Below are 21715 nucleotides of genomic sequence, written 5' to 3'. Positions count from 1 at the left end.
TACCTTGCTGCCAAGTTTCATCTCTTAAATATGAAGGGATTAATAGATCACTTCAAACTTGGCATGGTTAAACCCTTACTTAAGAGCTACCATGTTGTCAAGTTTCATCTCTTTATCTTTAAAAATAAGGGAGCTGTAAGCATTTTGGTTAAGTCCCATTGACTATAATTTCACGGCAGAGAAGACCCACTCTGCACAGCCCTATTGTCTAGATTTACAACATTTCACCAGCTGAGTCTCAGCACAACGGACTCAGCACAAGCTCACATGCTGGAGGAGAACCACCTTCCTCTTTCATCAGTTAAGACCTCCCTTCAAAGCAAATGCCCCCAAATGAAGGACATGGAGCAAGAACAGCAGTAAATGGGTGCTAGAGTGCTTTAATCCCATATGGAGGAAATAAACCGGACTTTTCCCACTCTGGGAAAACACAAAAAATGGAGGGGAAGAGGCAGGGTGAGTGTAGGACAAGCACAACATCATGCGAGTAGTGCACTGCAAAACAGCAAAATAGCTGGTGTAATGGAGCCCTCCTTGTCACGCCAAGCAGAAACAGGCCATTTGCCATCTTTGGAGGATGTCTGCAATTGTGCCCTAGCCAGCTGCTTGGTTGCTCCTGTGATGCCATGCAGGCCCAGCCCTAGGTCCTTTCCTGCCTGCCTTCTGCTGGGAGGAAGAGCTTTCTAGAAAGCTTTCTAGAGAGCTTTCTAGAAAGCTCTGCTGCCACCTCCTGGCCAATTGTGGCATGGCTGAGCTGGAGGGAACTTAAGAAGAGCCCTGATGATGGATCAGACCCAGGTTCCATCTAGTCCAGCATGCCGTTTACACAGTGGTCGACCAGCTGTTCACCAGGAACCCACAAGCAGGACATGGGCGCAGCATCACCCTCCCGCACAGGTTCCCCAGCAACTGGGGTACATAGGCATACGGCCTCTGATTCTGGAGGTGGCACATGACCATCAGGACTGGTAGGGCAGAAGGGCAGGGTGCGTGCGTGCGTGCGTGCGTGCGTATGGGGGCAGGGGTCTTCTTGGGTTGCAAGGAAGGGGGTTAACTGTTTTCATTTATAACTGGCCCAGTTTCATTTATAAGTGGCCCAGGTTTCTGGGTAGTCTTTTTCATCTAGCCCTAATTAAAAAGTATTCAAAACAATTTGCAATTTTCCTGTGGCAGCCTCATCAGTACGGACAATTTTAAATCAAAACATTTCCCAGGATTGAATTATAAGGGATTATGAGATGTCGAAATAAAGGAAATCAAAGGCACATGCAGGAAATATGAAGCATTTCATTTTTACGCAAGAATCAGGATAGAGAAGCAGGGTGCTTCCTCCAACGGGGGGATTTTGTGTGGCCCGCTCAATGTTTGCAGGACATTCTTACCCACTGGGTAGCCATCTATTATCAGAGTGTGTAGTGGGAGGAGGAAGCAAAGTGTTGTGAGAAATGTGTTATTTCTTTTAAAATGCCTTCTTTCTCCATTTAAAGTGCTTACAGGGCACCTGTAATGATAATAAGCCCTCTCAGGGCACTTACGGTCATAATAAAAACACCCAATCACTGCATTTAACTACTTCCATAAGAAGTCTTGCATCTTTCCTTTCCTCTGCAATTTTCCAACTGCAATGGATGGTCTCCTGCTTGTTAGCTGAACTAAAATAGATAGTGAGGAATGGGTAAAGTTTAGGATAGGAAAAGTCCAGAAATACTGAGAAAAAGGCAGAACAACTCACAGCATTCTGAGGAGTCCTGTAAATCAGACTAAATTCAATGCACCACAGGCAGGCAGGCAAGAGATGGGAGGACCCTGAAATGTGCCTGCGCATCAGCTCAATGCCTGTCATGGGAAGCCAACCATGGCGCAATCGGCTTATTCAAAAGGAATGTCCCAGGTCCAGTGGGCATATGCGCTGTGCCTCACAAGCCCAGGGACAGGGAGTGACGTGGCAGACTGGCTCACTTGGCAGACCTTATGAAGAGAGTCTGAAACAACTGGGCATGTTTAGCCTGGAGAAGAGAAGTTTGAGGGGAGACATGATAATAATCTTCAAATACTTGAAAGTTTGTCCCACAGAGGAGGGCCAGGATCTCTTCTTGATCCTCCCAGAGCGCAGGACACGGAATAATGGGCTCAAGTGACAGGAAGCCAGATTCCGGCTGGACATCAGGAAAAACTTCCTGACTGTTAGAGCTGTATGACAATGGTAATGGAACCAGTTACCTAGGGAGGTTATGGGCTCTCCCACACTAGAGGCATTCAAGAGACAGCTGGACAATCATCTGTCAGGGATGCTTTAGGGTGGATTCCTGCATTGAGCGGGGGGGGGGGTTGGACTCGATGGCCTTGTAGGCCCCTTCCAACTCTACTATTCTGCTATTCTATGATTCTATGATTCTGTGGTTTGTGCATCAGTTTAAAAGTGTAAAACTAGGTGAGTTTGCTTTAAAATACAAACCGGGCGACTTCCCCCCCCCACACACCCATCCTGCTCCACACACACAGCACACGCTTTCTTGTCTTCCATTGGCAGATGCTCAAACAAGACAGACAGCACAAGCTAGAGCTCTCTGTGCACTTACCTCAGAGTACCTTGTAGGCCCTTTCCAATTCTACTATTCTATGATTCTATGACCGACTGACCGACCAACCGACCGACCCCCCCCCCCACACACACACTCCTGCTTGAGCCATCTTCCCACAGAGAAGGAGGTGCAGGTGAGATGCCCTTCCTGGCGCTGCTGCCTGAACAGAGGCTGCTCAGGGTCCCACTCCATCTTCTCAGATGCGTCTCTCCTCCTCCCCCTCCTCCCACACTTGGCACTTGGCAAAGAACAGCAATGGTAAATCTCCCCATGCTATGAGAGTAGGCACAGGGAAAAGGCCTCAAACACAGTTATCCAGATCTGAGCCCCCAGTTCACCAGCCTCGTCATGATAACATTGTCGTGGCTGGAGTGTTGGAGGAGGCCTAGAAGACCCAGATTTGAATCTCCCCTCAGCTCTGAAGTTCAGTAGGTGGGCTCGGTCCAGCGCCTCCCTCACTCCTGGCCTCCCCATCACAAAGGTTCATTTTGTGGGATATATGTGGGGTAACGCCTCCCCACACACACACACACACCCCTCCATGCACAGTGTGGGACTGAAATGAGATTGATACGTGATGCAGGATCAGACAGGTGAAAACAGAAAAGCTGATAAATGTGTTTACATACAGCAGACCATGTGCACTTTAACTATCATATCCAAGTGCATTAAACACAGTAGAGTGATTCAAATGCAATTTCTGTTTGAAATTAATGAAGCAAAATTATTCATGGGACTGAAGTGTTAGAACAAAGAATGCTTTGAAATTCAGGAGCAGCATTTTAAAAAATGGTTCTATTATCATGGAATTAGGGGAGTCAAGGCGCACAATTTATCAGTGCTAAGATGTTCAAGGTGCTTTAAGATAATCAGGAGTGAGGGTAATAGTATGTCAGGAGTTTCACTTTGTGATACAATTGCCATTAAAGCCGTGCTTGATTATGGCTGAAGCGGTAGCAGAAGTTATAAGATTTATTACAGAATAAAGGCTGGTCCTTGTGTCATGCATAAATCTAAGCTGAGGGGCCATGATTAATGTGCAGCCCAAAAGACCTCGCCGCTGCCACGTTCTGAAACACGTTGCCTTTATGCGAGCCTTCTCAGCCCTTGACCACGAGGAGCTGCGGCCAGTGTGCCCCAGAGCCCTCGCCCAGCCACTGGCCCTTCCTGTTAGTCCGTGTGCAGTCGCTGGCTTTCTGGGCAGGGGGAGGAGTAGGGCTGGGCACGTGGGGCCCAAATCTATTTCCCAAGGCCCCAGATCTATTCCACAGAGCCACTGAGTCTCCATGGATGCCAATGAAAGGGATGTTTCTCTCCTTAATTGCCCTCTTACAGCAGGGGAGGGGAGGTTTCGTTCTCCCCTCTCCCCCCTCCCTACAAATAATCTTCAGATGCATAGCCATTAATCTGGAGGGGGGGTATGTTGGTTTGGAATGATCTGTTACAAGATGCAAATTAAATTAAGCATGTGTTTTATTTGAGATTAATTGGATGAGAAATTAACTGGCTCACCTTGCCGCTTGTGAAATTTAAATAAATCCTTGTAATTATTTCTAAAGTTGCATATATTGATATAAATTCGTACATGTGGATATTAGGGATGTGCTCCGCTCCGATTAGGAGCGTAGAAGCAGTAGCGGATTGGCCTGCTCCGCCTTACCCAGAGGCGGAGTAGGAGCGGACCGCGGACCCCCTAGAAGCAAGGCGAAGAGAAGCGACCATTTTTCGGAGCTCCGAGTTCAGTCGGAGCGCTCCGGTCGCCATCTTGAAAACATTTCGCCATAGGATTGCATTGCGGCAAATAATCGCGCATAACTACGTTGTTTTTGAAGCTATCGTTCTGGAAATTCTTGTGCACAGAGAGTCGTGGATGGGGGTCATTTTGAGACCACTCTCACCTCTCTGCGTGCTGTGGTTCACGTGCAATATTTTTTTAAAAATCGGGTCAACCGCGGGGCTCAAACTGCGTTTCGGCTTTTCGCCCATAGGATTGCATTGAGGGAAAGAATCGGGGATAACTGGGGGGGGGTTTAAGCTATCGTTCTGAAAATTCTTGTGCACAGAGAGTCGTGGATGGGGGTCATTTTGAGACCACTCTCAACTTTCTGCATCGTACGGGTCGCGGGCTAGAAGTTTTTTAAAAATAGGGTCAACCGCGGGGCTCCGTTTCGGCTTTTCGCCCATAGGATTGCATTGAGGGAAAGAATCGGGGATAACTGGGGGGGGGTTTAAGCTATCGTTCTGAAAATTCTTGTGCACAGAGAGTCGTGGATGGGGGTCATTTTGAGACCACTCTCAACTTTCTGCGTGCTGTGGTTCACGTGCAATATTTTTTTAAAAATCGGGGTTTGGGTTTTTTTTTATTATTATTATTATTTTTTTGGAAGCGATGACAGGCACATTCAACTCCCAATCCTGATGAGAATTCATCTCCTCAGAAAGCATCCTCCTCCAATCCCAGCGTTGGAGGGGGGACTAAGGCAGACCCACCCTGAGAACTTTCTGTTTTGTGTCTCTTTGTGGGTTGGCGTTCGTGGAGGGAACACTTACTTAGCTAGTGCTCCTGCTTTGGAGATAGATTAATTTAATATAGGTTTAGTTTGGCGCGTGTGTGTGTTTGTTTGCTTCTTTCTGACTTGTAGCTTAGTTTGCCCTGTGTTTTCCCCTTACTTTGATTTAATATAAACTTTATTTTTGAATTTTGGAGTGTGTGGTTGGGTTGGTTGCCCCCCCCCTTCCCTGTATTAAAGCCTGACTGTTCTGCTTTTGTGAAAGCTTTCTTTTGAAAGCATACACACACTTTTTGTCCCATTTCCCTACATTTATATTCTTAAACATATTTTATTATATTCTTTCACATAGTCCATTAGTATATATTCTCATACATATTATATTAGTATTCATATTTTGTTCTTCTTATAGTAGTGGTTGGTTCTTTTTCCCCCTCCCCTCTCTTAAATCCTGATTGTGTTTCCTTCTATCTTCTATATACCAAATATACCAAAAAAATTGGATTCTCTTTTTCTTCTCTGTGTAACTTCGACGGAGTGGGCTGCTTTTGTCAAGTTCAACAGGCAGCCACAGATTGAGCATTTTGGGGAAAGCATACGCACACCATTTCCCTATTCTTAAACATATTATTATTATATTCTTTGACATAGTCTTAGTAGTCTATTAGTATACATTCTCATACATATTAGTAGTAGTATTCATATTTTGTTCTTCTTATAGTAGTGGTTGTCCCATTTCTTGTCCCATTTCCCTACATTTATTAGTAATATTCTAAAACATATTATTATATTCTTGTAGATATTCTTAGTAGTATATTCTCATACATATTAGTAGTAGTATATTTTATTGTTCTTGTCCCATTTCCCTACATTTAAACATATTATATTCTTCTTATACATATTCTTAGTAGTACCTTATACATAGTATTAGTAGTATTAATATTTTGTTAGTCATCATGAAAAGAGAAAGCAGGCGTGCTGAAAGCAGCAAGGCTCAGTCTGCCAGCAGGGCTTCCTCTCCTCCTGTGAAACTCAAACGGGCAACTCCTTGGCTGACTGCTCCAAAACAGAAGCAGGACAAGCAGCAGGCAGAGCCACTCTCTTCTGCAACTTGTGCCCGGCGTTCTCTTTTTGAGGGTGGGAATGGGAAAAGTGCCCGTTTGCAAGAGGCACGTGGCAGCAGTGCCATTAGAGGAGGAGGAGTATCCCCAACTCCTTCATTCTCCTTTCAGCCCACGAGCCCGCTGATGGACCTAGACGAGGTCCTCAGCACAGTGGAGGGGGGGGAGGAGGAGGAGGCGGTGGGCCTCCAGGATGTGGGGGCTGAGGAGGAGCAGCAGCAGGCCGAGGCTCTCTCCCCAGTCTCATCCCACACCCCTGTTTCTGTGGCAACACCAGAGAGCTCAGGCGGGCAATTGGTGGTGTCACCACAGAAACGAAAGACAAGCATCGTGTGGGACCACTTTGAGTTGGGAGCGGATCCCCGCTTTGCTGTCTGTCGCCACTGCAAACTCAGCCTAAGCAGGGGTTCATCGACAGGGCATTATGGAACCAGCAGCATGAAGATGCATCTTCATAGGCAGCACCAGGCGATCTTGCTGGGGAAAGAGGCGGGCAAGGCGACTGGTTCCAGGGGAAAGCCGAAGGCTGCTGCTGGCACTGCCACTCTAAGCTCTCCATCTCCCATCCCCACAAGGGTTAGGCAGGCAACCCTGCAGGACATGGGGTGGGGGAAGTATTGACCCACAAGATGGCGTTTTCCAATGCCCACCCAGGGTGCTACTGTGTTGGGGCATCTGCCGGGACTGACTCCTCCCCAATACTAGATCTATGACATGTCACTCTGCCTGCCCCTCTGCTAGCCTGTCCTCCTCGGTGACCGACTCGCTGGGATGGTTTGCGTTTGCAATGCGTGACTAACTGCAATGCTGGCTTAGAAACCAGCCATCACTTCCTTGTGCCCCCAGAAATGCCCGCAGCCTGCCTGCCTGCCTGCCCGCCTCCCCCGGGGTGCTGCTGTGGTGGGGCATCTGCCAGGACTGACTCCTCGCCTACTCTGCCTGCCTCTCTGCCCGCCTGGTGCCTGGTTTGCTCCCAATCGTCCTCCTCTGTGCCCCTCAAGGCGTAACTGCTGGCTTAGAAAGAAACAACCAGCCATCTTTGCCTCACTTTGCGCCCACTTATGGGTTGGTTTGCTATGCGTTAGTGCTCAAGCCATCCTTGCGGCACTACAATGCATGCTGCCTGCCTGCTTTCCATTGATGGTGCTATATAAATAAATAATAATAATAATAATAATTCTCCCCTTCCCGCCTTGCAGCGATGGTGTATGTGTCTTGCTTTGACTAAGGGGAGAAGTCCTTCCTGCGCTCACTTAGACTTTATCAAATTCAATAATCCCTTTTTCAAATGTGCCAGAAGATTTAGGGTTATCTCGTGGCATGTTGGGATTGCCTTGGAACTGGCCCCATTGAGCTGTCTGCAATTGCAACTTTAAATCCCTGACATACTGGAGTGTTCAAATTTCAAAAGTTCCCCTAACATCAGGGGATGATGGGATTGCCTTGAAACTTGGTGTCCATGGGGACACATGGGTAAGCTGTCATGGGACCAAAGGATAGGTTTCTAACGTGCAAATTGACGTAGTTGTAGAATGGGACTTGATTTGGGGTGAGTTAAAAAGTTTAAGCCGCGCCAAAAATCAGGGGATGATGGGATTTGCTTGCAACTTGGCGTGCATGTGGACACATGGATAAGCTCTCCTGGTGCCGAGTTTGAGGTTTCTAACATGCAAATTGACGGAGCTATCCCAAGGGGTGTGAATGGGGTGCCCGATTTTCATAAATTCCCCAAAAATCAGGGGATGATGGGATTGCCTTGAAACTTGGCGTGCATGTGGACACGTGGATAAGCTATCATGGTGCTGAGTTTGAGGTTTCTAACGTGCAAATTGACGTAGTTGTAGAATGGGACAATTTGGGGTGAGTTAAGCCATGCCAAAAATCAGGGGATGATGGGATTTGCTTGCAACTTGGCGTGCATGTGGACACATGGATAAGCTCTCCTGGTGCCGAGTTTGAGGTTTCTAACATGCAAATTGACGGAGCTATCCCAAGGGGTGTGAATGGGGTGCCCGATTTTCATAAATTCCCCAAAAATCAGGGGATGATGGGATTGCCTTGAAACTTGGCGTGCATGTGGACACGTGGATAAGCTATCATGGTGCTGAGTTTGAGGTTTCTAACGTGCAAATTGACGGAGCTATCTAAAGGGGTGTGAATTAGGGTTATGGGAGGTGCGTTAGAGGGTAGAGCCGCGCCAAAAATCAGGGGATGATGGGATTTGCTTGCAACTTGGCGTGCATGTGGACACATGGATAAGCTGCCCTGGTGCCGAGTTTGAGGTTTGTAACATGCAAATTGACGGAGCTATCCCAAGGGGTGTGAATGGGGTGCCCGATTTTCAAAAATTCGCCAAAAATCAGGGGATGATGGGATTGCCTTGAAACTTGGCGTGTGTGTGTATACGCCCATGAGGTGTCATGGTGCCAAACGTGAGGTTTCTAACTTCAACGGAAAAAAAGTTGTTTACTTTTTTAGCTTTCAATGCAAGCCTATGGGGGGGCAAAAACGGAGCTCCGGATCCGATCCGGAGCTCCGGGCGGAGCGGAGCGGAAGTGGGCGGAGCGGGGGCGGGGCGGAGCGACCCGCTCCGAAAAATGGCGGATCTGCAAGTGAAGCGGAGCGGGGGGTCCGTGCACACCCCTAGTGGATATTATTCTGATTTGTGCCCTATGGCACAAACCCTGGGCCCCCATATCTTTTATGTGCCTTGCACCATACCTAGGGATCACTGCCTGGGCATCCTGCCTGCCAGAGGGCCTGGGTGGCACCCCCTCAACGTCATATCAGGCATTATCCACAGCTTCAGCATTAGGGGTGTGCACGGACCCCCCGCTCCGCTTCACTTGCAGATCCGCCATTTTTCGGAGCGGGTCGCTCCGCCCCGCCCCCGCTCCGCCCACTTCCGCTCCGCTCCGCCCGGAGCTCCGGATCGGATCCGGAGCTCCGTTTTTGCCCCCCCATAGGCTTGCATTGAAAGCTAAAAAAGTAAACAACTTTTTTTCCGTTGAAGTTAGAAACCTCACGTTTGGCACCATGACACCTCATGGGCGTATACACACACACGCCAAGTTTCAAGGCAATCCCATCATCCCCTGATTTTTGGCGAATTTTTGAAAATCGGGCACCCCATTCACACCCCTTGGGATAGCTCCGTCAATTTGCATGTTACAAACCTCAAACTCGGCACCAGGGCAGCTTATCCATGTGTCCACATGCACGCCAAGTTGCAAGCAAATCCCATCATCCCCTGATTTTTGGCGCGGCTCTACCCTCTAACGCACCTCCCATAACCCTAATTCACACCCCTTTAGATAGCTCCGTCAATTTGCACGTTAGAAACCTCAAACTCAGCACCATGATAGCTTATCCACGTGTCCACATGCACGCCAAGTTTCAAGGCAATCCCATCATCCCCTGATTTTTGGGGAATTTATGAAAATCGGGCACCCCATTCACACCCCTTGGGATAGCTCCGTCAATTTGCATGTTAGAAACCTCAAACTCGGCACCAGGAGAGCTTATCCATGTGTCCACATGCACGCCAAGTTGCAAGCAAATCCCATCATCCCCTGATTTTTGGCATGGCTTAACTCACCCCAAATTGTCCCATTCTACAACTACGTCAATTTGCACGTTAGAAACCTCAAACTCAGCACCATGATAGCTTATCCACGTGTCCACATGCACGCCAAGTTTCAAGGCAATCCCATCATCCCCTGATTTTTGGGGAATTTATGAAAATCGGGCACCCCATTCACACCCCTTGGGATAGCTCCGTCAATTTGCATGTTAGAAACCTCAAACTCGGCACCAGGAGAGCTTATCCATGTGTCCACATGCACGCCAAGTTGCAAGCAAATCCCATCATCCCCTGATTTTTGGCGCGGCTTAAACTTTTTAACTCACCCCAAATCAAGTCCCATTCTACAACTACGTCAATTTGCACGTTAGAAACCTATCCTTTGGTCCCATGACAGCTTACCCATGTGTCCCCATGGACACCAAGTTTCAAGGCAATCCCATCATCCCCTGATGTTAGGGGAACTTTTGAAATTTGAACACTCCAGTATGTCAGGGATTTAAAGTTGCAATTGCAGACAGCTCAATGGGGCCAGTTCCAAGGCAATCCCAACATGCCACGAGATAACCCTAAATCTTCTGGCACATTTGAAAAAGGGATTATTGAATTTGATAAAGTCTAAGTGAGCGCAGGAAGGACTTCTCCCCTTAGTCAAAGCAAGACACATACACCATCGCTGCAAGGCGGGAAGGGGAGAATTATTATTATTATTATTATTTATTTATATAGCACCATCAATGGAAAGCAGGCAGGCAGCATGCATTGTAGTGCCGCAAGGATGGCTTGAGCACTAACGCATAGCAAACCAACCCATAAGTGGGCGCAAAGTGAGGCAAAGATGGCTGGTTGTTTCTTTCTAAGCCAGCAGTTACGCCTTGAGGGGCACAGAGGAGGACGATTGGGAGCAAACCAGGCACCAGGCGGGCAGAGAGGCAGGCAGAGTAGGCGAGGAGTCAGTCCTGGCAGATGCCCCACCACAGCAGCACCCCGGGGGAGGCGGGCAGGCAGGCAGGCAGGCTGCGGGCATTTCTGGGGGCACAAGGAAGTGATGGCTGGTTTCTAAGCCAGCATTGCAGTTAGTCACGCATTGCAAACGCAAACCATCCCAGCGAGTCGGTCACCGAGGAGGACAGGCTAGCAGAGGGGCAGGCAGAGTGACATGTCATAGATCTAGTATTGGGGAGGAGTCAGTCCCGGCAGATGCCCCAACACAGTAGCACCCTGGGTGGGCATTGGAAAACGCCATCTTGTGGGTCAATACTTCCCCCACCCCATGTCCTGCAGGGTTGCCTGCCTAACCCTTGTGGGGATGGGAGATGGAGAGCTTAGAGTGGCAGTGCCAGCAGCAGCCTTCGGCTTTCCCCTGGAACCAGTCGCCTTGCCCGCCTCTTTCCCCAGCAAGATCGCCTGGTGCTGCCTATGAAGATGCATCTTCATGCTGCTGGTTCCATAATGCCCTGTCGATGAACCCCTGCTTAGGCTGAGTTTGCAGTGGCGACAGACAGCAAAGCGGGGATCCGCTCCCAACTCAAAGTGGTCCCACACGATGCTTGTCTTTCGTTTCTGTGGTGACACCACCAATTGCCCGCCTGAGCTCTCTGGTGTTGCCACAGAAACAGGGGTGTGGGATGAGACTGGGGAGAGAGCCTCGGCCTGCTGCTGCTCCTCCTCAGCCCCCACATCCTGGAGGCCCACCGCCTCCTCCTCCTCCCCCCCCTCCACTGTGCTGAGGACCTCGTCTAGGTCCATCAGCGGGCTCGTGGGCTGAAAGGAGAATGAAGGAGTTGGGGATACTCCTCCTCCTCTAATGGCACTGCTGCCACGTGCCTCTTGCAAACGGGCACTTTTCCCATTCCCACCCTCAAAAAGAGAACGCCGGGCACAAGTTGCAGAAGAGAGTGGCTCTGCCTGCTGCTTGTCCTGCTTCTGTTTTGGAGCAGTCAGCCAAGGAGTTGCCCGTTTGAGTTTCACAGGAGGAGAGGAAGCCCTGCTGGCAGACTGAGCCTTGCTGCTTTCAGCACGCCTGCTTTCTCTTTTCATGATGACTAACAAAATATTAATACTACTAATACTATGTATAAGGTACTACTAAGAATATGTATAAGAAGAATATAATATGTTTAAATGTAGGGAAATGGGACAAGAACAATAAAATATACTACTACTAATATGTATGAGAATATACTACTAAGAATATCTACAAGAATATAATAATATGTTTTAGAATATTACTAATAAATGTAGGGAAATGGGACAAGAAATGGGACAACCACTACTATAAGAAGAACAAAATATGAATACTACTACTAATATGTATGAGAATGTATACTAATAGACTACTAAGACTATGTCAAAGAATATAATAATAATATGTTTAAGAATAGGGAAATGGTGTGCGTATGCTTTCCCCAAAATGCTCAATCTGTGGCTGCCTGTTGAACTTGACAAAAGCAGCCCACTCCGTCGAAGTTACACAGAGAAGAAAAAGAGAATCCAATTTTTTTGGTATATTTGGTATATAGAAGATAGAAGGAAACACAATCAGGATTTAAGAGAGGGGAGGGGGAAAAAGAACCAACCACTACTATAAGAAGAACAAAATATGAATACTAATATAATATGTATGAGAATATATACTAATGGACTATGTGAAAGAATATAATAAAATATGTTTAAGAATATAAATGTAGGGAAATGGGACAAAAAGTGTGTGTATGCTTTCAAAAGAAAGCTTTCACAAAAGCAGAACAGTCAGGCTTTAATACAGGGAAGGGGGGGGGCAACCAACCCAACCACACACTCCAAAATTCAAAAATAAAGTTTATATTAAATCAAAGTAAGGGGAAAACACAGGGCAAACTAAGCTACAAGTCAGAAAGAAGCAAACAAACACACACACGCGCCAAACTAAACCTATATTAAATTAATCTATCTCCAAAGCAGGAGCACTAGCTAAGTAAGTGTTCCCTCCACGAACGCCAACCCACAAAGAGACACAAAACAGAAAGTTCTCAGGGTGGGTCTGCCTTAGTCCCCCCTCCAACGCTGGGATTGGAGGAGGATGCTTTCTGAGGAGATGAATTCTCATCAGGATTGGGAGTTGAATGTGCCTGTCATCGCTTCCAAAAAAATAATAATAATAAAAAAAAAAAACCCAAACCCCGATTTTTAAAAAAATATTGCACGTGAACCACAGCACGCAGAAAGTTGAGAGTGGTCTCAAAATGACCCCCATCCACGACTCTCTGTGCACAAGAATTTTCAGAACGATAGCTTAAACCCCCCCCCAGTTATCCCCGATTCTTTCCCTCAATGCAATCCTATGGGCGAAAAGCCGAAACGGAGCCCCGCGGTTGACCCTATTTTTAAAAAACTTCTAGCCCGCGACCCGTACGATGCAGAAAGTTGAGAGTGGTCTCAAAATGACCCCCATCCACGACTCTCTGTGCACAAGAATTTTCAGAACGATAGCTTAAACCCCCCCCCAGTTATCCCCGATTCTTTCCCTCAATGCAATCCTATGGGCGAAAAGCCGAAACGCAGTTTGAGCCCCGCGGTTGACCCGATTTTTAAAAAAATATTGCACGTGAACCACAGCACGCAGAGAGGTGAGAGTGGTCTCAAAATGACCCCCATCCACGACTCTCTGTGCACAAGAATTTCCAGAACGATAGCTTCAAAAACAACGTAGTTATGCGCGATTATTTGCCGCAATGCAATCCTATGGCGAAATGTTTTCAAGATGGCGACCGGAGCGCTCCGACTGAACTCGGAGCTCCGAAAAATGGTCGCTTCTCTTCGCCTTGCTTCTAGGGGGTCCGCGGTCCGCTCCTACTCCGCCTCTGGGTAAGGCGGAGCAGGCCAATCCGCTACTGCTTCTACGCTCCTAATCGGAGCGGAGCACATCCCTATTCAGCATGCACTGGGAGCCTGAAGATGAAAGGCAAAGATGCAGGGCAAATTGCCAGGACTTTTAAAGTACAGGTAACAACTAGTCAGAAATGTACTGCAGAGGCCCAGAATGGGGATGTGAACTGTCAAGGCATTCCTCAAAAGACGTACAAAGACCGCAGAACTTTTAAACATCTGTATCTGACACTTTGATCACTTAAAAAAAATCAATCAGAACCAACACAGTAAAGACTCAACAGAAAAGAAGGCATTTAAGGGAACTCATGGCTGGCGCTATTCAAACACCCATAATGTCATGTGTGACCTTTGGAGCAAGTGAGAAAAAGGTGCTGCTCCGTCCCAGAGTTGCTGTGTCTTCTGTTCTCTAGGGACTCTCAGCAGACTTTGATGGGCAAGACAGTTCATATGAAGCTGAGACATCTCGATCCAAAGCCATAAAGAACAGCTGAAAGCCAACATCTTGCATGAACACTGAAGTGAATTGGCAAGGAATGCAGTTGGAATAATCCTGCCTCTCTACAGAAGCCAGGAAGCAGCCAGGGGCATTTTGCATCTTTCCAGCTAAGTCTTCCAATTGTTGACCCAGACCAGGTTCACACATCATGATAAGCTACTCACAGTAGGTGATAAACCATGACAGCTTATTGCGTCATCTGGGAGTGCTTTTCCCCAACCCAGGTTGCTTATTAAGCCAAAATAAGCCACCCAGATAAGCCATGATCTGCAGCAATGTTTATTTAGACCACAGTGGCTTAAAGAGTGGTTTAAAGAGCACCTACAGAGTCCTTTGTTGTTCCCCGCCTCGATCAGGATGGGGAGGCAGATTATGATTATGATTATGATTATGATTATGATTATGATTATGATTATGATTATGATTATGATTATGATTATGATTATCCCAAACTGCCACTCTGCTCCAGCAGTTGCAGATAGCCGATGAGAAAAACTCTAAATCGCCCCTGAAAACACCAAAGTAGTCCAAAGCAAAAATAAAAAACAGCATTATATAGCATCAATTGCCCGATAACTACAGTGCATCACTGCAAAGCAGCAAAGCAGTGCTACTGTGCTATGGCTGAAAGCAAAAATAAAGAGCAACAGATAACGGGTGCCAGTCCTGGAGCCCAAAGTGCGCAATTGCGATTTAGCGCTACATTGTCACTGTGCTATGATAGAAAATAAAGATAAAGAGCAGCAGATAAAGAGCATCAATCCCAAAGAAAATTTTCAAAAACACAAATTCTTTTACCTTAGCTGCATTTAGACTTTCCTAAGCTGCTGCTTCCTCATACTCTTGTCTTATCTTGCTTTCTCTCCCTGGCTGGCTCTCTCCTCTCTTTTTATACCCTCTTCCCCAAAAACAGAAAGTACTGTTTCAGCTGTAAAGAATTGAAACTTAACTTGAGACATGAAATTTAAATATGGAAATGAATTTTAGCCGGAGAAATGAAACTGCTTCTCTCAGGGATACCCCCTCCCAACAGGAAAACACACACACAAATAAACAAACAAACACACACACACACACACACCAGGGCCTCTTGTCCCGTTTTTGTTAAGTCTCACTAGGGAGGACTTCCCTACTGGAGTATGGAAGGGGGAGACCAAACAAACAGGGCACAGCAGGGTACAGGCAAAGAACACAAAATCAACCAGCATACAGGTAATGTATATTTATTTACTCAGCAATCCAATATGCAATATACAAAAATAATTCAAAGCATTTAGAGCAATGTCTGGCTTTAAAGAACATGACTACAAAGCAGATACAAATAGCTGGATAGACAGACAGACAGACACACACACACACACGGAATGTACAGAGTGGCTCTGCTCCTTCCCAAAATTTGGGGCAGAGCTGCGATGAGGCGGTGCCCCACCCACATCGTTGCCACCACTGCTGCTGCCAGCCCAAGACTAACCACTGGCTTTTGTAGGAGGAGGAGCCCGGATCCCGGGAGGGGAGCAGCTTCCGGAATGCTGACTCAGCTGGAGAGTTCTAGGTTGACTATGCTCAGAATGCGTTGCCAAGGGCACCAGGCAAAAGAAAGTTGCGCCAGAGGTGTCGGCAGCACAGGGTGGTGGTGTCCACGTGGCACTGACCATGGCTGGTGGGTACCAGCTGTGGGCCCCCTGGTCCCCACTCGATGAATCCCTGCAATGGCTGAGGGGCACCGTACCCAGGGTCAGTGGCACCAAGCACCCCTTCCGGGGCAGGCGGAGCCCGGCCGCTGCTGACCTGGAAGTTCAGCTTTGCTTCCAGGGTCTCAGCCTGGTGTTGGAGCCTGGTGCTAAGATGGGAGCAGGACAGCCACAAACCCCTGGAGCTGCTGGAGAGATGAGGAGCCACACTGGAACGGTGCGCAGACCCCAGGCTGTGCGCCTCGCAGGCCTCGACTCAGTCTTTGGGCGCCTTGTGACGGCCCAGGCCCCGCGCTGGACCGGCTCCCTGAGAGTCTCAGAGGGCTCAGCGTTCTGTCAAGTCATAAGCCCCTGCCAGTGCTGGCCCCGTGGGCTCCGGGAGCCACAAGTGTGCATGGCTATGGCCATGTGCCGGCAAATGCTGCGCGCCGTTCTCCTGCTTTATGCTGCCTACAAGAAGTGTGCCTTCGCCCTGCAACATTCCCAGTGAGGACCTGACTGGCTGGGAAGGGGCAGCGCAGAGCGGATTCCTTGCCTCATGAGCTAATCTCATGACTACATGCACACCTGTTCCTCTCAGTGACAGCAGTGCATGGCATGGGCAAACCTACTTCTCTGCTCTCTTCTCCCCTAAACTGCATTTCTCCCACTGAGAGGAAATACCTACAGTGTCAAGACAGTAAGGAGACAATCTACAGGGGCACATAGATTAAATCAACTGTCCATTTTACTGGGCAAAGAAGATTTTTTGAAGGTCCATTTCTATGAATATTGTGAAGCTACTCCCTTGCAGCATCTACATAGCTTCTCAATGAAAGGAACAAATCAATTGACCAGGACTAAGAAAGGCAAACCTCTTACTCAAGAAGACTATTAAACCCAAGAAGAAAAAGAAGAAAAGTCTCTTTTTGTATATATACACACCGCTCCCTGAACATTGAAACAGATCAAACAAGTTTTTGCACATCTTCATTGTGAGAAGATATTCAGGGATATGCACCTGGTGAAAAGACATTTGTACACAATTAGATGTACCATTTGCTTTACAAAAATATTTATAAACAAATTTCAACACAAAAAGCATTATTGTACAAATAAATGAAGCTGAGAAATTAAATGCATTATTCATTAGACAGCAATATGTAACAGATTGTTCACTGCACTGGATCTGTAGATTGGCAAATGGAGGAGTTTGGAATGTATTCTAAATAAAATAGTACAAACAAAGTAATATTTAAAAGTGCTAAATAAAAATATTTCAACTGGATATTTTTAATGTACAAAAAGCAGTTTGCCTTTAATAAGCTAAAACTATAATCCTTGTTACCATAACTAGAGAAAGATTCCATCAACTGGAAGTTTATTATGCAAATTTCGTCTTTTTTTTTAAAAAAAAAAAAACTTAAAAGTTTTTGTTTTTTTCTTATTTTCAGTGAGGTATGAAGAAGCACAACTTCAAACATGTTTTCACAACTAAAGGAACCTAAAAGTGGAAGATCCAAAGTCACAACAGTCCTCCGGTGCTTTACTCAAGAGTTCTTCCATTGATCTCATTGAAGTAGGTGGTTTGACGCTAGAGCCTAAACAGTAGGGCTGTGCATGCCCCCCCCCCAATCTGCTCTGGATCCGGATCTGCAACTTCTGGATCGGGTCCACTCTGCCCCATGCCAATCCGCCTATGGTCCGCTCCTCTCCATGGTGGGGCTCCGGATCCAGATCAGAGCTCCGTGTTCCCCCATAGACTTGCATTGAAAATCAAACGCTTATAACTTTTTCACTTTTAATGTTAGAAACCTCAAAATCAGCACCATGAGAGCTTATCCATGTATCCAAATTCATGGCCAGTTTGAAGCAAATCCAAGCATCCAGTGATTTTTGGCGAATATGTAAAATCCCCCACCACATTTTCAGAAATGCCAATATCTCTGTCATTTTTCCAGATAAAAACTTTACAATGTGCACCATCCCAGCTTCCACCTAGATCCACATTCATGCCAAGTTTCAAGGAAATCCGAGAATGCCCTGATGATTTTTGAGGAATATTTAAAAATATTCCCCCACCTTATTTACAGAAATGCAAATATCTCAGGGATTTTTCCAGACACAGACCAGTAAGTGAGCTTCCACCGAGATCGTTATTCTTGGCCAGTTTGAAGGAAATCCGATCATCTCCTATTTTTGGCAAAAAATTAAAAATAATATTCCCCTATCCCATTTTCAGAAATGTATCTATCTCAGGGATTTTGTAAGCTGCAGACAGCTAAACGGGCTTCTAAATAAATAGAGCCCTATTCATGGCCATTTGAAAGGAAATCCCTACATGTCCAGAATTTGGGTGAATATTTAAAGGTAAACCTAAATAAGAATCTTCAACACTTCAAAAATTGAGTGTTCAAAAAGGTTGAGCACAGCAGCAATGCAGCTGCCTTTCATCACCAGGAAGAAGGACTAATGCCCTGAGTCAAAGCAAGACACACACAAACCAGCCCTGTGAGGTGGGCACAGAAGAGGAGAGCTAGCAGCAGGCGGCAGCGGCTATCCCGAAGCACTGGGAGCAAGCATGCCAGAGGCTTCTGGGGTTGTTGACCCACACAGCCCATCTACATCTCCCAGGCACCAGGAGGGCAGAGAGGCAGCCAGAGAGGTGCTACACACACACACACACACACACACACACACACACACACACACACACACTGTGCCATTGATCTATGGGGAAGTAAGTCCCAGGCAGCAGATCCCAATACCCCACAATGACAGCAACGAGGCGGAGGCGGGAAGGCGGGCATGCAGCAGACATTTCTGGGGGCACAAGTAAGTGAGCCAAGGATTATTTCCACTTTCCAGGCCATCAAAGCCAGTACTGCAAACACCAGCCCTGTGAGGTGAGAACAGCACAGAGAGATGCCTTTTGCATCCCATAACTAATAGGGGTCTAGGAGGATAAGAGTAAACATTTGTCTTCCTTGCTTCAGAGTTGATTGACTGCACTGTGATCACAAAGCCATGAGTAAATAATAATAATAATAATAATAATAATAATAATAATAATAATAATAATAATAATAATAATAGCAGTACTAGGGTTAGGGTTAGGGTCTGGGTTAGGGTCGGGCTCAGGTTCTAGGGTTCGGAAAAATACTTTTAGGAAACACACTTTTAGGAAAAATAGTTTATTTTTTTATAAATCCTACTACTAATTGGTCTTCTAGTCCCCTGTTCACGGGTTAGGGTCAGGGTCAGGGTCAGGGTCAGGGTCAGGGATGAGAGAAAATTTTTTAGGGATGAGAAGTTTTTATTGGTGCAAGCACCTCTTCCACCTGGCCACCAAAATCCATGCCCGATCGTGAAAACGCGTCACAAAAACAAACGGCCCAAACCCTCCCCCCTGGGTGTTCCCCAAACTAATACAATTGTTGGCTGACTTGCCTGGCCACTAATACATCCTTAGTGCCTACGCTTGGGTGGATCTGCTAAGTGATGGGCGCATGCAGGTGTCCTCCCTTCCACGGCCATCATCGTCTCCACTGCTGCGCGGGCAGCCGCTCTCTGTCCCGCTGGTATTGTTCTTCCAGCTGCCTGCAAACGATGCCGGCCGAGCGTGCCACCTCACACTCGACACCGTGCTTAAGTTCCCATCTCCGCTGAAAGGCCAGGGCCAGCAGGACATACAAACTGAGCAGCCAGACTGTGGGGCAGGGCAACCCGCAGTAATTGGCATCAGTTCGTGCCCACGTAGCCCCCATTGCCCCCGTTCCCTCCGCCCGTTGGCTAGACAGCCCCGGCCCCTTATCATCTAGCCCTTTGCTACCCTCCGCACTTTCCCTTTCGGCTTGCTGGTCCAGCCCCCCTGCTTGTGGTGGTCCCGGTGGTCCTCCAGCCCCCCCTTGCGCCCTGCCATTCCTCCCATCATGCTGCCCCTTATTATCCCCTGTTTTTCCCTGCGATGCCCCCCGCTTTCCCCTCTTTTCCCCCTTTCCCCCTTCCCCCAGCGGCTTTGGCAGCTGTGGCGGCTTTGGTGGCGGTATTGGCGGTGGCGGCATCCTCCTCCTCCCCTCTTCCTCCCCCTCCAGTTCTGGCCTCGGCATTGCCCACTGCCTTTTCCGCTCCTTCTTCTTCCTTGGCCCACGCATGCCGCCCGGTGGCTCCTGCCCCAAAACAATGCTTTCCCAGGGCTGCGCGAACAAATTGGGCCAATCTAGCTTTTTTGCAATCTCTTGCCACAAGAGACATGCAGCCGCACACATGCGCACAGCGTGCTCGACCGTCTCCTGCTCTGCGGCCTGCCCGAAGCCCACGTTCTCCCGCTGGCAGTGTATGCGCACGCAGGCTTGCCCACCCTCGCCCTTGGCCCGAAGCCACGGCTTGCAGCCCTGCACGTTGAGCACCAGGTGGAAGGCCCGCCAGCATATCTCCCACAAGCGGTATGGCACCCGGCAGTCCTGGAAGGTCTCAATGGGAAAGGTCAGCTCCCGCAGGTACTGCGGACGACCCTGCCGCCTTGCGCGCTCCTTCTCAGCATGCGGCCTCCAGAGGCGCGCCTGCAGCATTTCCCAACACAGGTGGCGCTTCAACTGGACGATGTCCGCCTTGTCCCCATCTGCCGCTTTTTGCACCATTGTCGGCATCGGCCACAGCGCACTCGCCAGCACCTTCCACTCCCGCACAGCCCCGTAAACGTCGGCGAGGGTCAGGGTTAGGGTTAGGGTAGGTTGGGGGGGGGGTTGGTTGGTTTTTTAGGTTTTTATTCATCAAATCTATCCACCTAGCTTCAAATGTACACTTGTGTGCAAAAACGCATTACAAAATGGCTGTTCCCCGACCACCCCTGACTAATACATAATACAGAAATTATGGGCCAAGAAAGCCGCCAGCGGCACACGTATCTGCTCCTGGCAGCGGCCAATTTGGTGGCCGTCGTTCGGGGCGTCGACGCCACTCTTTTCATCTTCCTGTGGCGCATGAAGATGTTTTATTTATTTATTTATTTATTTATTACATTTTTATACCGCCCAATAGCCGAAGCTCTCTGGGCGGTTTCCCTTGGCCAGAGCAGTGGCGCATCGACCAGTACATCATGGCGGATTGGCCTTCACGGAGGGAAGTCTTTTGGTCTGATACGCTTAAAACGATGATGCCATTGGGTCTCAATGAGGAGTGCAATTGGCAGTGAGTATGCTAGAACGTGTTGATCTATCTCTATGTGTGTTTCTGCAGGCTTAAATGGCTACTTTCCCTATTTTATGTTCCTCGTGGTTTTTATTTATGTCTTGTGCCTGTGAGGTCACAGGAAGGACCGTTTTTCCTTTCAAACATTAGTCTTAAGGGGCCATAGCACAGGTGATTAGCCTCACCCTTTATGCCTTTATAAATAGCCCCACTCCAAACCGGCTTTCAAATGCTTGTTACAAACCTACGGGAGTTGGGGCAGTCAATGATTTATGTAAGTAGATATCAGCAGTTAGAGTTTCAGTTTGAAGTTTGGCATTGTGCTTAACGATGAGACGCCTTCTGGGCTTTCTTGTTTTTTAAAATAAAAAATATTCACTACAAACTTATTTCATTCTAGGAAGCACCACTCGCCGTGTTATAGGGAGTGACAGACATCTTTATATATTCCCTGAATTTGGGATCAACTGAGTCAGCCCACATATATTTTCTTATTTGAAAAAAAATTACCTGAACTGAAGTGTTTACAAGCTATGGTATGTTCCCTTGATTGTATGTATTTTCAAAACTGCTGAAATGATCAATCCCATGGCTATCTCTGAGACACATGATTATTATTGTCTTGTGCGTGTTCGCTTTATTTTCCAAAGATGCACATTGTAATTTCTGAGAGAGTCCAGTAGATGGCAGAAG

The 21715-nt window shown here is 47.6% G+C and overlaps 1 protein-coding gene across 1 annotated transcript; it reads left to right on the top strand.

The window, feature by feature from the left end:
* Nucleotides 1-15815: 15815 nt before the first annotated feature.
* On the top strand, nucleotides 15816-16343 carry LOC134413634 (FANCD2 opposite strand protein-like). The gene has a single exon (XM_063147693.1). It carries the CDS (start codon nucleotides 15816-15818, stop codon nucleotides 16341-16343), a length of 528 nt encoding a protein of 175 aa, XP_063003763.1.
* The last annotated feature ends 5372 nt before the right edge of the window (nucleotides 16344-21715 follow it).

The sequence above is a fragment of the Elgaria multicarinata genome, chromosome 2, assembly GCF_023053635.1.
Source record: "Elgaria multicarinata webbii isolate HBS135686 ecotype San Diego chromosome 2, rElgMul1.1.pri, whole genome shotgun sequence".
Lineage (NCBI taxonomy): Eukaryota > Metazoa > Chordata > Lepidosauria > Squamata > Anguidae > Elgaria > Elgaria multicarinata.
Note: the sequence above shows the minus strand (reverse complement) of the source record. Positions and strands in the feature narration are given on the sequence as shown.

What these genes read in the sequence shown, in the direction of transcription:
- LOC134413634 (XM_063147693.1), top strand. Translation starts at nt 15,816, where the DNA reads ATGGCTGGTGGGTACCAGCTGTGGGCCCCCTGGTCCCCACTCGATGAA.